Consider the following 18,037-nt stretch of genomic DNA (forward strand, 5'->3'; position numbering starts at 1 on the left):
AGGCAAAATTGTGAGTGAGCCCACTCCCTTGGCTGAGAAGCAACCCCACACACTATTGGCATGACACAGGACTGATGGTAGCGCTCACCTTGTCTTCTCCGGACAAGCTTTTTTCCGGATGCCCCAAACAATCGGAAAGGGGATTCATCAGAGAAAATGACTTTACCCCACTCCTCAGCAGTCCACTCCCTGTACCTTTTGCAGAATATCAGTCTGTCCCTGATGTTTTTCCTGGAGAGAAGTGGCTTCCTCACTGCCCTTCTTGACACCAGGCCATCCTCCAAAAGTCTTCGCCTCACTGTGTGTGCAGATGCACTCACACCTGCCTTCTGCCATTCCTGAGCAAGCTCTGCACTGGTGGTGCCCCGATCCCGCAGCTGAATCAACTTTAGGAGACGGTCCTGGCGCTTGCTGGACTTTCTTGGGCGCCCTGAAGCCTTCTTCACAACAATTGAACCTCTCTCCTTGAAGTTCTTGATGATCCAATAAATGGTTGATTTATGTGCAATCTTACTAGCAGCAATATCCTTGCCTGTGAAGGCCTTTTTGTGCAAAGCAATGATGACGGCACGTGTTTCCTTGCAGGTAACCATGGTTAACAGAGGAAGAACAATGATTTCAAGCACCACCCTCCTTTTAAAGCTTCCAGTCTGTTATTCTAACTCAATCAGCATGACATAGTGATCTCCAGCCTTGTCCACATCAACACTCACCTGTGTTAATGAGAGAATCACTGACATGATGTCAGCTGGTCCTTTTGTGGCAGGGCTGAAATGCAGTGGATTTTTTTGGGGGGGATTAAGTTCATTTTCATGGCAAAGAGGGACTTTGCAATTAATTGCAATTCATCTCATCACTCTTCATGACATTCTGGAGGATATGCAAATTGCCATCATAAAAACTGAGGTAGCAGACTTTGTGAAAATGTATATTTGTGTCATTCTCAAAACTTTTGACCACGACTGTACACAGAAATATACTGAACAAGAATATTAATGCAACATGCAACAATTTCAACGATTTTACAGTTCATAGAAGGAAATCAGTCAATTGAAATAAAATCATTAGGCCCTAATCTATGGATTTCACATGACTGGGCAGGGGTGCAGCCATTGGGAGAAAGGTCCACTCACTGGGGAACCAGGCCCAGCCAATCAGAATGAGTCTTTCTTCAAAAAAGCACTTTATTACAGACAGAAATACTGCTGATAATTCAAGACTTTAACTTTCATTTATTTAAATTGATACTGGCGTCTATATTGCTCCCCTGCCATGCCCAAGATTCAAGTGCCTCTTTGTAAATGCCTGGCCATTCATTTTGCTGCAGAGGCTGATAAAACCAATGGGGTGGTCTAATCGATATATATCCTCAGAGACCGATGCTGTAGTGAATGCTGTGTGACACTATTCATTGCGTATCCATGTGGTGCGTAAACCTTATTTTTCTGATAATAATCGTATAATCTAACAAATGTGTTGGATTATATTTTTTACAGTGACAACCGGTCACAGGTGTATTTGTGATTTGCGTGCATTCATGACAGAACCGTGTTTATTTTTCCTTGTCTTGTGCGACATGTACAAGGTCATCTACCTTGTGAAATTATGTTCTGTTTATTTGCTACAGTTGTGAAGTGACCACATAGTATTTATTTATACAGTGGTCATCAAGAGGCAAGTGTTTGTACTGTAGAGAGTATGGTCTTTCCAATGTCATTCCGGCCATGTAGTATATTTTGTAGTCTTGTATCCGTATGAGCGGAGAGGGAAACGATTAAGAAAGGCATCCCTTGCAGTAGTAAGATTCTAATATTGTCACAAAGGGCAGCTGACAGGCTGCCTTCTGTAATTTTAGTGTACACTGATGCAGGAGTGGGCAATGGTTGGCAGGCACCCCCCTCCTAAAGGCGCAGGGATACTGAGAGAGAGAGAGAGAGGGAGAGAGAGTCAGAGAGAGTGAGAGAAAGTCAGAGAGAGTCAGAGAGAGTGAGAGTGGAGTCATTTTGCTGTGGCTCTTCAGTAAACCCAAGTTAGAGACAGACAGGGTATTGTATTTACAGCAGCATGATCCTCATCACATTTGGACTCTATCTTCCACTATTGTTTTGTTATGTCCTGTCTCAGTCTTCTTTCCTGGACAATATTCTCTCATTCCCAGCAGGTAAGAGAGCCAGCCGTGTGTGTGTGTGTGTGTGTGTGTGTGTGTGTGTGTGTGTACATGCGCACACTCATGCATGTGTGTGTTTATATGTGTGTCTGTGTGCGTGCAGGAATATGTCATGCATGGTTTTGACAAGCTGCAGTCCGACCCTGGGTAAACTCAACATCATGTCTTATCACGATTGTCTCTGCACTTTGAAGTGTCTGTTGCTGTGTATTTTCCTGTAATTTATGGAATATGAAATGCTGTCAGAATGGAAATGTCTCTATAAATAGCGTCTGTCTACAGTTCCTGACAGGGAGGAAGGCATATGGTGCCTCATATCTGTATTCAGCCAGAGCCGGGAGCAGCTCTCTCCAGTGTGGATGCCGTGATGTCACTACACTCATCATGTTACTGTCATGTTACAGTTCCCTGTGTGATTTCAGTTCTTATTATATTCTAGTTATTATTTGTCTGATTTGTAGATGTATTTCAGTTTTTGTAGTATATACCTATATAGATACCATGTGTAGCTTCTAGTGTCTGCAATAACCTGCCAGACAGTGCATTTCCATACATTTACAGATTACTTTCAGTTCAGCTGATGTTTGTTGTGAAGGGGAGGATCTGCTGATTGAGTGGATTTGAACTAGGCAGCTGCAACACCAGTTCTTTGGCAATGCCCCTATGCAGGAGATTTTCCTTTATGGCTTGTTAGTGAGGTGTTGTCTGGTCTCTGCCTCAACAGGACGCAGTAACATACAGATTATTATACACACCTTACCATACACTTTGATGCTGTTAGAAATAAGCAAACATTGGGTTTTCTTTAAGCCCCTTCAACCAGTTTTGACACTGACTCTATTCGTTTAATTTCCCACTGATGTCTACATGACAAACCCCCTCTGCGGGGTCGGTGTGTATTTACTTCCCATGTGACTGACTTACCATACTGTCCACTACTTTCCCCAGCTCTCCAACAACAACCTGCCTTGGACCAGCAGAGGAAATTCAACCCCTGCTGTTTACTGAGTCCGCCCCCGCCCCCCCTGTTCCCTCCTCCCCCCTCACTGTGGCAACGCGGTGGTCATGTGAGTCCAAAGTCATGTGACTTGTCCTTGTGGAGTGTATGATTGTTGATTTGTCCTTGGGTGCTATCCAAACCTCACTCCCTGGCTATGTTCCAAATTGCACCCTTTTCCCTACATAGCGTACTACTTTTGATAGGGCTATGGTCAAAAGTAGTGGACTATAATGTATAGGGAATAGCGTGCCATTTGTGACTTAGCCTCACTCTTGCCCTCCTCTGCCCCTGACTAAGAGCAGTAGGGATTTCTGATGATAGAGTAGGTGTGTGCAGGAAGCGATGGATTAACTGGTCTCCCACCGAGTGCTGACTGCAGATCAGGGTTGATGAGGGGATACGACCTTAGAGGGTCCTCTTAGAGATACAACCCTCAGCCTATCCTGTTAGAGGGTCCTTAGAGATACAACCCTCAGCCTATCCTGTTAGAGGGTCCTTAGAGATACAACCCTCAGCCTATCCTGTTAGAGGGTCCTCTTAGAGATACAACCCTCAGCCTATCCTGTTAGAGGGTCCTTAGAGATACAACCCTCAGCCTATAGCCTAGACTGTAAACTCAAGAGGAGTGATGACCAGGAGTTTACGCTGAATGATTGTGTACAATCTCTAATTCAAACTGACAGATGACATGACACACAGCTGTCATTTTGATTGGCAAATAGTGTATAAGTGATCCACAATCTTAATTGTACTGTAATTGTACTTCAGTACCGCAAATAACTACTGATCATTTTATTATTAAATAAAGCAATTATTAAATGGAAGTGTTTTTGTTTGATTGGTTTAGAATGAAGAGTCCGATAATGGAGGAAAACATGGTGAAGATCCAGATCCAGGGACGGAGCTGAAAGGTCCCACCTGTGTCCCAGGCCCCCCAGGCCCCGATGGACCCCCCGGTCCTCAGGTAGGTAAACTTATCCACCCCGCAGCTGTCTCATGTTAACATTGTCATCCCGCTGGCTTCATCACTTTGTCTTTATAAGCCAGATATTTGGAAGAGTATTTAATCAGGGCTTATCAGGTGGACACCTCAGTTAGTTGCCTGAGCTTCCTTACTTTTCAGAAATGGCGGTATACAGGTGTTGGGGGTTGGCTATGTCCTCTATAGGCCCCTAGCAGCGCTTTACCATCTGAGACCCGTGTGAGTTCCTTCTCCTCCCTTCCTGTTGTACCTCTAGAGCTGGAGACAGGGACGGGGATGGGGACGGGGACGGGGACGGGAACGGGGACAGGGATGGAGACGAGAACGGAGACGGGAACGGGGTCAGGGACAGGGATGGGGACGAGAACGGAGACGGGAACGGGGTCAGGGACAGGGACGGAGACTGGGACGGAGACGGGAACAGGGATGGGGACGGAACGGGGATGGGGACGGAGACGGGGACGGAGAATTGGGATTACATGGAGCCCTCCAACACAGCATCCCATTAACACTCCACATTTAGACACGACGCAAATAGACTTTTTCCACTGGCTGCCACGGCTCTCTGTCCCTCCACACACCATTCTTAGAAACATCCCAAACAGCCCGGTCTGCTTGGAAAGGCATATTGAGTGGAGGGAGTACATTCCTGTATCGCCTTGTATACACAACAACCTGGTTAGGCTGCATGTGATTCATTTCCATGTGTTTCTGTGTGGAGGGTGGGTGGGTGGTGGTGGTGTTGCTGTGTGGAGGGTGGGTGGGGGTGGGTGGTTGTGGTGTTACTGTGTGGAGGGTGGGGGGTGGTGTTACTGTGTGGAGGGTGGGTGGTGGTGGTGGTGTATCTATGTGCGAAGGGTGGGTGGTGGTGTTGCTGTGTGGAGGGTGGGTGGGTGGTTGTGGTGTTGCTGTGTGGAGGGTGGGTGGTGGTGGGTGGTGGTGGTGGGTGGGTGGTGGTGGTGTTGCTGTGTGGAGGGTGGTGGTGGTGTTGCTGTGTGGAGGGTGGGTGGGTGGTGGTGGTGTTACTGAGTGGAGGGTGGGTGGTGGTGGGTGGTGGTGTTGCTGTGTGGAGGGTGGGTGGGTGGTGGTGGTATTACTTTGTGGAGGGTGGGTGGTGGTGGTGTTGCTGTGTGCGGAGGGTGGGTGGTGGTGTTGCTGTGTGGAGGGTGGGTGGTGGTGGTTGGTTGTGGTGTTGCTGTGTGGAGGGTGGGTGGGTGGTGGTGGGGTTGCTGTGTGGAGGGTGGGTGGTTGGTTGTGGTGTTGCTGTGTGGAGGGTGGGTGGTGGTGGTGGTGTTGCTGTGTGGAGGGTGGGTGGGTGGTGGTGTTGCTGTGTGCGGAGGGTGGGTGGTGGTGTTGCTGTGTGGAGGGTGGGTGGGTGGTTGTGGTGTTGCTGTGTGGAGGGTGGGTGGTGGTGGTGTTGCTGTGTGGAGGGTGGGTGGGTGGTGGTGTTGCTGTGTGGAGGGTGGGTGGGTGGGTGGTGGTGTTGCTGTGTGGAGGGTGGGTGGGTGGTGGTGTTGCTGTGTGGAGGGTGGGTGGGTGGTGGTGTTGCTGTGTGGAGGGTGGGTGGGTGGTGGTGTTGCTGTGTGGAGGGTGGGTGGGTGGTGGTGTTGCTGTGTGGAGGGTGGGTGGGTAGTGGTGTTGCTGTGTGGAGGGTGGGTGGGTGGGTGGTGGTGTTGCTGTGTGCGGAGGGTGGGTGGTGGTGGTGTTGCTGTGTGGAGGGTGGGTGGGTGGTGGTGGTGTTGCTGTGTGCGGAGGGTGGGTGGTGGTGTTGCTGTGTGGAGGGTGGGTGGGTAGTGGTGGGTGGTGGTGGGTGGTGGTGGTGTTGTAATGTAGCAGATCCTATAGTAATCCCAGAGTCCTATAAATTGCCAATTGCCTAGATGGCATTCTGTCAGGGAGAGGAGAGCATGGTTAGCAGACCCTTCAGATTGTTTTTCACATCAGTATTCATGCACAATTCATGCACAATTTAGCCTATACAGCATGGCACCAGAGTTAGCTGACTGCAAATGAAGCTAACAAGCACATTTAGTGTCAATATTGATCCTGTACCTGCTAATTGATATTACAGGATATTATGAAGGGAATTCAGAATATTATTGGGATTGTAAATAATCTGTCGATTGCCCCCCCCAAAAAAATTTTTTTATAATAATAACATGTTCTAATTGTTTATATATCTGATTATTGTTGACCTTCTACAGGGTCCAGCTGGGCTACCAGGTCTGAAGGGACCAAAAGGAGAAAAGGTAAGTGTCATTTATAAAATACATTTTTTTTTTACATTAGATGTTTAGTGACTGATTGAAAGTTGTCATTATACGAAGAGGAAAGGGCTTGTATGAAAAGCACTAGTTATAACTGTATGTCTCTGTCTCTGTCTCTGTCTCTGCCTCTGTCTCTGTCTCTGTCTCTGCCTCTGTCTCTGTCTCTGTCTCTGTCTCTGTCTCTGTCTCTGTCTCTGTCTCTGTCTCTGTCTCTGTCTCTGCCTCTGCCTCTGCCTCTGTCTCTGTCTCTGCCTCTGCCTCTGTCTCTGTCTCTGCCTCTGCCTCTGTCTCTGTCTCTGTCTCTGTCTCTGTCTCTGTCTCTGTCTCTGCCTCTGCCTCTGTCTCTGTCTCTGTCTCTGTCTCTGCCTCTGCCTCTGTCTCTGTCTCTGTCTCTGCCTCTGTCTCTGTCTCTGTCTCTCTGTCTCTGTCTCTGTCTCTGTCTCTGTCTCTGTCTCTGTCTCTGCCTCTGTCTCTGTCTCTGCCTCTGTCTCTGTCTCTCTACCTCTGTCTCTGTCTCTGTCTCTGTCTCTGTCTCTGTCTCTGTCTCTGTCTCTGTCTCTGTCTCTGTCTCTGTCTCTGTCTCTACCCCTGTCTCTGTCTCTGTCTCTGTCTCTGTCTCTGCATCTGCCTCTGTCTCTGTCTCTGTCTCTGTCTCTGTCTCTGTCTCTGTCTCTGTCTCTGTCTCTGTCTCTGTCTCTGTCTCTGTCTCTGTCTCTGTCTCTCTACCTCTGTCTCTGTCTCTGTCTCTGCCTCTGTCTCTGTCTCTGTCTCTGTCTCTGTCTCTGTCTCTGTCTCTGTCTCTGTCTCTGTCTCTGTCTCTGTCTCTGTACCTCCAGGGAGAACTGGGACGACCTGGACAAAAGGTGAGGGCGTCCATTGATCATTCTATTAGCTCTGCTAAGTGGATTTGCTCAAAAATGAGATCCAGTCCCTTCTCAGTCTGTCTGGTGGGCTGTAACTCACGTCCCCGCCGCCCGCCTGTCCGCCCGCTGCCTGGTTATGAACATTATGAAATGCAGAGGAAGACTAGCAGCACAACCTTGCCAGGATGCTAGGATAGCTAGGACACAGAGAGAGCCGCTGAGATAGAAGATGTATAGAAGCATTCTGCTGAGTTGGAGTGGAGAGTGGATGAACCTCCCACCCCGTCCCATGTCTCCTCTAACAGATGGGGAAGTATTGGTCACCCTGTTAGCTCCTGAAATCCATCCAGCTTCACTAGGCCCTGTTCAGGAGGGTGCATCGTTACAGCACCTTCACATAGAGATGTGTTGCATAGAAAATAGATGATTGTAGGTCGTATAGAATAGGGAATTCGAACTCACTCTATCTATTTGATTTATATCTGCAACATTCTGAACATTTAATCCCTCCGAATACACCCCCACTTTCCTGTCATGTGGTCCATCCCCGTTCCCATTGGTATTGGAGGATGGATCCATCTATACGTTCACTGCCCTGCTCTGTGAGCTGCGGGGCTGGCTGTGTGCAGCAGCAGCATTGCAGTGCAATTTAGCTTAGTGCTCGAGCCAGACCATAAATCATTTTATTTCCCACAAGCAGCGGGCCTCCTGTTCTATATGCGGCCTATCATTTCATTAAAGAGGGCAGAGTGACAGCCCTTGTTAAAGTCCTTCTCTCTCTCCACATGGCGGACCAGGGTAAAAACACTACACAGGTTGTCATGTCAACATCCCCACCAGCTCATGGAATTCTCTGTAACCATTCAGAACAATAATGTTTGTAACTCATGCTACATGTTACTTCTACTTTTACGATATTACACACGAAAAGATGATACTGCACAGTACACAGTTTACATGGAGAGCTGCTGATTCATTCAGTTGAATGGTTGTGTTCTAGCGTCTTGTATTTTTGTTTTTTTTGTTTATGACGCTAGGTCAGCTGGTAATTCTTTATATGGCCGTCTTCATGGCCTGTGTTTTCTAGTCAGTTCAGAACTTCTGGTCTGGTTAAAGTAGTGTTTTAAAGGTTCTGATATGGCTCAGCTATTCTCACATATACCCTATGTACCGTACACAGGAGGCTGCTGAGGGAGGACAGCTCATAATAATGGCCTTAATGGTACAAATGGAATGTCATCAAACTAATGGAAACCATGGAAACCATGTGTTGGATGTATTTGATACCATTCCACTGATTCCACTCCAGTCATTACCATGAGCCCGTCCTCCCCAATCAAGGTGCCACCAACCTCCTGTGGTACTATGTGTGATAACTGTAAAAGGTATGCTAAATCAGTCGTTCCCAAAGGGGGAGTACTGCAGGGGGTCTGCAGCCAGATCAAAAAAATATATCATAATAATAAAAATAACAAAAATCTATGAATATTGCTAGCAACAACAGCTTAAACGAATTTTGCACAACCGATCTGTGAAAAGAGTTTAGACTAGAGGGTGCAATTTATGTTCTTAAGCGTTAGACGCACAACATGGGCCGGGGAGGCTCACAGGGATATTGGTATCCACAGTACTCCATCAATAATACATTTGTTTAACTAAATTCTTATTTTATTCCCCCAAATTGTTGTTTTGAACATGAGTGCACTGTAATTTAAGCCAAAAACTGCAACATGGCAAAATGTGTAGAATTCACTGTTGATTTCGTCACATTTTTTAGATTTAGTTTTAGTCTTAGACCTACATTTAATTAGATCAAGTGTTAACAGGCGATAGCCGACACCTCATAGCTGATGTTTTGGCGGTGTCAGAGGTGGAACTGTGTTAGAGCTGTCAAATCAGTGAACGGCAGCTACTCATGTGGTCATTGTCACGAACATCCGTTCCACTGGCGTTAGTAGTTCAGAATGAGAATGTGTAGGCTATATAGAAATGACACTCACATTGAAAATCATTCAACTAAATAATGAGGATTTACACAGACTGACCAGGTGAATCCAGGTGAAAGCTATGATCCTTTATTGATGTCACTTGTTAAATCCACTTCAATCAGTGTAGATGAAGGGGAGGAGACAGGTTAAAGAAGGATTTTTAAGCCTTAAGACAATTGAGACATGGATTGTGTATGTGTGCCATTCAGAGGGTGAATGGGCAAGACAAAATATTTAAGTGCCTTTGAACGGGGTATGGTAGTAAGTGCCAGGTGCACCTGTTTGTGTCAAGAACTACAATGCTGCTGGGTTTTTCACGCTCAACAGTTTCCCATGTGTATCAAGAATGGTCCATCACCCAAAGGACATCCAGCCAACTTGACACAACTGTGGGAAGCATTGGAGTCAACATGGGCCAGCATCCCTGTGGAACACTTTCGACACCTTGTAGAGTCCATATCCCGACGAATTGAGGCTGTTCTGAGGGCAAAAGGGGCTGCAACTCAATATTAGGAAGGTGTTCTTAATAAACATTATTGTTTCTAGTTGAGGTTAGTTACAAGTGTTCTGGCTTCGCATCAGTTCAAAAAAGATTGAAGAATGACTGAAGAGACCACCTGGGAGCTGTGTGGGAGAGCCGGGCAGATCAGCCAATCAGATTGAAGAATGACTGAAGAGACCACCTGGGAGCTGTGTGGGAGAGCCGGGCAGATCAGCCAATCAGATTGAAGAATGACTGAAGAGACCACCTGGGAGCTGTGTGGGAGAGCCGGGCAGATCAGCCAATCAGATTGAAGAATGACTGAAGAGACCACCTGGGAGCTGTGTGGGAGAGCCGGGCAGATCAGCCAATCAGATTGCGCAACTGAAAGATGTCAACTCTGCCAATGAGAGGGTTGCATGAAATATTCTGCATTCATGCTCTGATTGGACAAAACAGATGAAAAGGAGCTTCATTTCAAATTAAATGTCCATTAATCTCACATGGAATTCTCGTCTGGCCACATTTTTGTCAACTAAAGTTAAAACGAATTTGTTACAGTTATTGGTTTTTTTTCCAGGGCATCTCGTCTCGTTATCGTCATAGTTTTAGTCAGGAAAAATAAGTTGTTGACAAGTATTTTTCGTCATAGTCATTGTTGACGAAATGTACACTTGTTGTACTAGAATTGCAAGAAATTAGCTTTAAAATGTTATCTATGCCCAAAGGCAAAATGTGTAGAATTGCAGGTAATTAGCTTTTTTTCTCTGACGCTAAGAGGGGGGCCTTTAAAAATGTGTTTCCCGTTGCCCAAGACTTGAAGTCATAGTAAAACTGCTTGTATGCTATTTGTAGTGCACTCTAAAGTAGGACTTGCATTCTGATATTATGAGGGGTCCCCGATTAATTTTCTATCACAATCCCCCACGCAAAACATAATAATGTGGGATCCTCTGTGCTAAATGACCGTATAATGTGTTAAATTATGTTGTGGCCCATCAGGGTCGGACGGGGCCTCCAGGTCTCCCGGGGCGCCAGGGACCAGCCGGGTGGCCAGGACCAAATGGGCCCAAAGTGAGTAAGTCCTATTTCATAGTGCCCATATATCAATATGGTATTTTACCGTACCATAGTATGGTGAAAAAAATAACATTAAAAAATGGTATGTGTGTTCCTGTACGTACAGGTGTTAGATCTTAATTTGGCCTGTTTCGTCACAGGAGTAAAATAATCCTGCAGCAGGAGGATTTGATTATTTTCTAACGAGAAATGAGAATAGTTTTGATAGGCTACAGTAGACTATATATTAGGATCTAGTAAGAGAAAGAGAAAGGGTTTTCAGTGAATTTATGTAAATCACGAGGCTCATTTGAATTTCCTACGGTGCAGGAAAATTCTCTGCGACAACAGAGTGATCAAATTAAGATACCACGTCTGTATGATATGATGTGTAAAGGTAGATGAAGACTGTGTTATCAGAGCCATGTCTCTGTGTGTGTGTGTGTGTGTGTGTGTGTGTGTGTGTGTGTGTGTGTGTGTGTGTGTGTGTGTGGCAGGGGGAGAAGGGAGATGGTGGATTGATGGGATTACCTGGAGTAAGAGGACCTCTTGGACCTAAGGTCTGTGAAGCTTCATCTTTCCCCGAGAAAATTGTCTGATTTCAACCATAAAGTTATTCATATTGTCTATACTTCAGACTTCTGATCTTCCTTCCTAGGGTTTACCCGGATACAAAGGAGAAAAGGTGTGTGATTACTTCAAATGTGTTAGACTGCTTTCTTTTATTCTATTACATTACATAACCATATCTCAGTTCCACTGGGTTGGTTCAACAACACTGTTTGTCTGTTTTCAGTGTTTACAGTTGGCTGTACAGTTGTTTTGTCTCCTGTCTCATCAGGGTTCCCGTGGTGACCGTAGTGAGGCTGGGAGGAAGGGAGACAAGGGCACAATGGGCTTCCCTGGAATGCTTGGACAGAAAGTGAGACATACATCTTGTGATCTCTTGATCTAGACATTATCTGATGTTTATCAGCTGCTGGGGTTGATGTGGAGGAGGAGGAGGAGGAGGAGGAGGAGGAGGAGGGGGGGAGCAGGTGAAGGAGGAGTGGGAGTAGGAGCGGGGGGGGGGGGGGGGGGCAGGAGGAGGTCATTGTAGGTGAAGTGTAGTGGAGGTTCATTGAACAACAGGATAGAACCAGAATCAACTGGCCCTCCATAATAACTCAATAACACAATTCTAAATTGGACCACAGTTATTTATATGATGTACCAGTATATGTTGTTATTGATGGAGTGCTGTGGTTTGTTATGTCTTTAGGGTGAAATGGGTCCAAAGGGAGAACCTGGAATCTCAGGGAATAGAGGACCGACGGGCAGACCAGGGAAGAGGGGCAAACAGGTGAGATATACTTTATTAAACAGGTGAGATATACTTTATTAAACAGGTGAGATATATTCTTTATTAAACAGTTGAGAGATATACTTTATTAAACAGGTGAGATATACTTTATTAAACAGTTGAGATATACTTTATTAAACAGGTGAGATATATACTTTATTAAACAGTTGAGATATACTTTATTAAACAGGTGAGATATATACTTTATTAAACAGTTGAGAGATATTCTGTATTAGGATCTTATTTGGATCTTAATGATGTAAAACAGTGCCTTGCAAAAGTATTCATCCCCCTTGGCGTTTTTCCAATTTTGTTGCATTACAACCTGTAATTTAAATGGATTTTTATTTGGATTTCATGTAATGGACATACACAAAATAGTCCAAATTAGAACTTGTTTCAAGAAATTCTAAATAAATAAATAACGGAAAAGTGGTGCGTGCGTATGTATTCACCCCCTTTGCTATGAAGCCCCTAAACAACATCTGGTGCAACCAATTACCTTCAGAAGTCACATAATTAGTTAAATAAAGTCCACCTGTGTGCAATCTAAGTGTCACATGATCTGTCACATGATCTCAGTATTTATACACCTGTTCTGAAAGGCCCCAGAGTCTGCAACACCACTAAGCAATGGGGCACCACCAAGCAAGCGGCACCATGAAGACCAAGGAGCTCTCCAAACAGGTCAGGGACAAAGTTGTGGAAAAGTACAGATCAGGGTTGGGTTACAAAAAAATATCAGAAACTTTGAACATCCCACGGAGCACCATTAAATCCGTTATTTAAAAATGGAAAGAATATGGCACCACAACAAACCTGCCAAGAGAGGGCCGCCCACCAAAACTCACGGACCAGGCAAGGAGGGTATTAATCAGAGAGGCAACAAAGAGACCAAAGATAACCCCGAAGGCGCTGCAAAGCTCCACAGCGGAGGTTGGAGTATCTGTCCATAGGAGCTGGGCTTTACGGAAGAGTGGCCAGAAAAAAGCTATTGCTTAAAGAAAAAAATAAGCAAACATGTTTGGTGTTCGCCAAAATTCATGTGGGAGACTCCTCAAACATATGGAAGAAGGTACTCTGGTCAGATGAGACAAAAATTTAGCTTTTTGGCCATCAAGGAAAACGCTATGTCTAGCGCAAACCCAACACCTCTCATCACCCTGAGAACACCATATTTTTCATCGGCAGGGACTGGGAAACTGGTCAGAATTGAAGGAATGATTGATGGCGCTAAATACAGGGAAATTCTTGAGGGAAACCTGTTTCAATCTTCCAGAGAATTAAGACTCGGACGGAGGTTCACCTTCTAGCAGGACAATGACCCTAAGCATACTGCTAAAGCAACACTCGAGTGGTTTAAGGGGAAACATTTAAATGTCTTGGAATGACCTAGTCAAAGCCCAGACCTCAATCCAATTGAGAATCTGTGGTATGACTTAAAGATTGCTATACACCAGCGGAACCCATCCAACTTGAAGGAGCTGGAGCAGTTTTTCCTTGAAGAATGGGCAAAAATCCCAGTGGCTAGATGTGCCAAGCTTATAGAGACATACCCCAAGAGACTTGCAGCTGTAATTGCTGCAAAAGGTGGCTCTACAAAGTATTGACTTTGGGGGGGGGGGTGAATAGTTATGCACGCTCAAGTTTTCAGTTTTTTGTCTTATTTCTTGTTTGTTTCACAATAAAAAAATATTTTGCATCTTCAAAGTGGTAGGCATGTTATGTAAATCAAATGATACAAACACCCAAAAAATCAATTTTAATTCCAGGTTGTAAGGCAACAAAACAGGAAAATGCCAAGGGGGGTGAACACTTTCGCAAGCCACTGTATCACATGCTGTTAGAAGCTGTGATTAAAAAAAGTTTTGCCGCTCTTTGAGCAACATACTGTAACTTCAAATCACTATGATGTGGTGACATGTTTTGACCGCTGAAGGTTTACCATATGTTTGTCTGTCGATGTTTTTACATGTGTTGTTTATCTTGTCTGATTTATCAGGGAGGGAAGGGCGACAATGGGATTATCGGCCCTCTAGGTCCAGCAGGTCCTCAGGGGCCCCCCGGCCACCCTGGTCCCCCAGGTCTGCCAGCCTCAGGTAAGGACCTCTCCACCACCTCCTCCATCGGCTCTTCCATCTGAGCTTGGCTGCTTTAGAGCCAGCTGTAGGGCTAGGGAGTGTGGCTGGGCTAACATGCTAATCTGTTGCCAGTCTGTAGATGCATGTTGAGTGTGTAGCTGGATGAATTCTAGGGAAGAGCATTGAGTCAGATTTAGAGTTATTGGTTTGTTCATTGTTGGAGGCTCTGCCCATTTTCTGGACTCTGAAGGCTAGTTTATCAGACCTAGATTATTAAACCTGGTCCTGTAATAAAAAGCATGCCCAATGGAGAATCTCACTGGAAAGTACATTTGAGGTTTAATGTGCGGTTTGGAAATCGTCCATATGTCCTGTCAGTGTGAGAAGCTTCAGGGATGGGTGTGAAGCTGTAGGCAGGCAACCTCCCGTGTCAGCATCTGCGAAAGGAAGCAGACATTAAAACACAGCAGGAGGTAACACCAGAGAGCTTATTTAGCTTCAGAGGAACCTGATCCCCCCCTTTCTATCCCCCCCCTGAGGTGAAACAGATGCCCAGAGGGGGTGGGGTGGCAGGGGGACACTGGGATGGGACGGATGATGAAGCCATGACATCATGTCCTTAAAACGGATTCATAGAGGGCCAAGAAGCTCCTTACATATTTACAAACATTATGTCACCATGTAATTAAACTGTGACAGCCGGTGTCTTGTTCAGGTTTCTGCTCAAATTGAGTTGATTGCTTTACCAACTTGATAGATAGACAAGGGGGCCCGGATAGTGCATTTATAACATACAGTCCCTGTGAATATGGTACTCTGTGCTTGTGTAATGTGTACATCACTTTTGTACATATGCCTACATCGATAATATATGATCTAAAGATGTATTTCTTGTTCAGGACTCTACGTGGTCGGAACGAAAGGTGAGAGGGGGCTACCAGGTCTTCCTGGAACTTGCAGCTGTAACTCTGTTAGTATTAACAGCCCACAGTTTGATGAACATAGTTCCAGGAGCGACTACGCCAAAGTGCCAGCGGTGAGCATGCAACACATGATCAACATTATTGCGAATCATAAACTTGCCTCAGCTAAGGCACTTGATAGACCAAATTAGTCTTTGTTGTCTCACCCAGAATGAGTCTTTATTGTGTCTCACCCAGAATGAGTCTTTGTTGTTTACAGATATTTGTGGTAAACAATAAAGAAGAACTAGATCGTCTTCATACGGACAACGCCCTAGCCTTCCGGAAAGACCAGAGATCACTTTACTTCAAAGACACCAACGGATGGCTGCCGATTCAGGTACCTCACCCGATGCACTATCTTCTAAACGTGATATGTCTAAGTGCTTACAGTATTGCCTGGCGAGGTTCATCTTTAAGTTACAGTTTTATTTAATTTTCTTTGTTTTAGTTTCTAATCTCTGTAATAGACTCCTTTCTTCCAGCTGACACCGTTCCAGTCTACGGAGAACGCTCCGGAACAGGAGGGTTACTGTGGCGACGGGATCGTTCAGATTCCCAACGGGGAGGAATGTGACGACGGGAATAGGATTGTCACCGACGGCTGCGTCAGTAAGTCACGTTATCATAGTGGATGAACAAGATCTGTGGTTTGGTTCTGCCGATGGTTCCGTTTGTTGGAGCCTGGAGTTGTGGGTTCGATTACCGCATGGGAAGTTGATTTGGATGAAGTAACTTACTAAATGATAATGCTATTGATGACATACAGAAGCACCGGTCTGGTTTGGATGGCAATTTATCTGTCTCTCTGTCCGTGTCTCTGTCTTTCTCTCTGTGTCTCTCTCTCCGTCTCTCCATGTCTCTGTCTCTCTCTCTGTGTCTCTCTCTCTCTGTGTCTCTCTCTCCGTGTGTCTCTCTCTCCGTGTCTTTCTCTCTGTGTGTCTTTCCCTCCTTGTCTCTCTTTCTCTCTGTGTCTCTGTCTCTCTCTCTGTCTCTCTGTGTGTCCCTCTCTCCCTGTGTCTCTCTCTCCGTGTGTGTCTCTCTCCGTGTGTCTCTCTCTCTGTGTGTCTCTCTCTCTGTATCTCTCTCTCTGTGTCTCTCTGTCTCTCTCTCTCTGTGTGTCCCTCTCTCTGTGTGTCTCTCTCTGTGTGTCTCTCTCTCCGTGTCTCTGTCTCTCTCTCCGTGTCTCTCTCTCTCTGTCTCTCTGTCTCTCTCTCTCTGTGTGTCCCTCTCTCTGTGTGTCCCTCTCTCTGTGTCTCTGTGTCTCTCTCTGTGTGTGTCTCTCTCCGTGTCTCTCTCTCTGTGTGTCTCTCTCTCCGTGTGTCTCTCTCTCCGTGTGTCTCTCTCACCGTGTGTCTCTCTCTCTCTGTGTCTCTCTCTGTTTTTCTCCCTCTCTGTTTCTCTCTCCATCTCTTCCTCCTGACAGAGTGTAAACATGCTTACTGTGGAGATGGTTATCGTTACGACGGGGCCGAGGAATGTGATGGAAAGGACTTTGGCTATCAGACATGCAACTCATATCTCCCAGGGTTAGTAGGACTACTGTCTTGATCCATTCTTGTCTGCTTTTCATATCTTACTGTATGTAACCTCATAACTGTGTGTTCCCTATGGAGCAGTAACACTGTCTGCCATTGTCATGATTAGTTGACAGAGGGTTCTATTTCTCCTTGATTCCCAGGTCTTATGGTCGTCTCAGATGCACTCCGTACTGTGTCATTGACTCTACAAACTGCAATTATTTCACATGAAGAGGAACCTGGACACAGCAGTGGGATCCTTCATGTCTTGTTTGCTTTGGCACTAAACAGGATGTCGGTAATGCAAAAAAAAAAAAAAAAAAGAAGAAAGATCAACAACAACACTGCAAACAAGAGACTCAAAAAGGAAGTGGTGACAAACTGGACTAAACCTGACAAAATGACTAAAACTACACACACTAACTCTGTTGAATCGCTGCTGAAGCCATGTAGTTCCCGAGGAGGTGGGGGTGGCGAGTAAAATGCCCCCTCACCCATTCACAGGAAACGCACAGGACAATTTCACTTTGTCTTAAATAAAACTCAACCCAAGACTGAAGAGGCTCCGCCCACACCATACCTGATAGGACCAGGGCCTGCCGCTGAACGAGAGGCGGTCAAATGAGAGAAGTGACAGACAGCCAATAGGAGAGCTCTGAGAAAGAGAGAGAGACTCGTGGGTGGAGCCGGAAGCCATATTTACCTCGACGTAGCACTGTTAAAGAAAAGAGAACCAGGTCTGGACAATCAGAAGCAGGATGCTGTGTATTTTACTGCAATGTGAATGACGTAATATAGCATTTGCATGAGGCTGAGATTGCTGTGTGACCATGGCAACAGATGTCACTACCTAGGCATGTTACCAATCACAATACTTACTATCGTTGTCATGAGCTTTGTGCTGTGTATATATAGTAGGTAGACGTCTCCAATTGTACGTAGGGAGTATATTGTATGTTATAATTTCACTAATCAGGACAGGAGGGGCATGTCATAATGATACTGTATTCAGGAGGATTCTGAGAGCCTTGTTCAATAGAGGCAGATCTTAAGCCTTGTTCTGTATGTTCTTAAGAGGTAGATCTTAAGCCTTGTTCTGTATGTTATGAAGAGGTAGATCTTAAGCCTAGGTCAGTCTGTACTGAAGAGGTAGATCCTCTTCAGAAGAACAGTAAAGCTATGTACTGTACAGTAGTAGCATAAAGCCAAGATGGCCGCTTGTGGAAATAGCAGCCAAGCTGACAGACCGGGATCCCTCACCACCTGGTAGAACTGAGCAGGGGCCTTGTCCCAAATTACACCCTATTCCCTATATAGTGCACTAC

At 45.7% G+C, this 18,037-nt stretch overlaps 1 protein-coding gene across 1 annotated transcript; it reads left to right on the forward strand.

Annotated features, from left to right (window-relative positions):
- Nucleotides 1-2,064: 2,064 nt before the first annotated feature.
- LOC311120323 (uncharacterized protein) lies at nt 2,065-17,560 on the forward strand (the record flags this gene model as incomplete). Its single annotated transcript, XM_084194945.1, has 16 exons — nt 2,065-2,161; nt 3,116-3,234; nt 4,015-4,131; nt 6,354-6,398; nt 7,253-7,279; nt 10,751-10,822; nt 11,305-11,367; nt 11,466-11,492; nt 11,649-11,729; nt 12,069-12,149; nt 14,152-14,248; nt 15,130-15,266; nt 15,413-15,532; nt 15,663-15,804; nt 16,619-16,721; nt 16,874-17,560. The coding sequence occupies 16 exons, from the start codon at nt 2,065-2,067 to the stop codon at nt 16,941-16,943; spliced, it is 1,398 nt and encodes a 465-aa protein (XP_084051071.1). The 3' UTR covers nt 16,944-17,560.
- Nucleotides 17,561-18,037: the final 477 nt, after the last annotated feature.

Source organism: Coregonus lavaretus (genome assembly GCF_964263955.1).
Source record: "Coregonus lavaretus genome assembly, contig: HAP1_SCAFFOLD_166, whole genome shotgun sequence".
Taxonomy (NCBI): Eukaryota; Metazoa; Chordata; class Actinopteri; order Salmoniformes; family Salmonidae; genus Coregonus; species Coregonus lavaretus.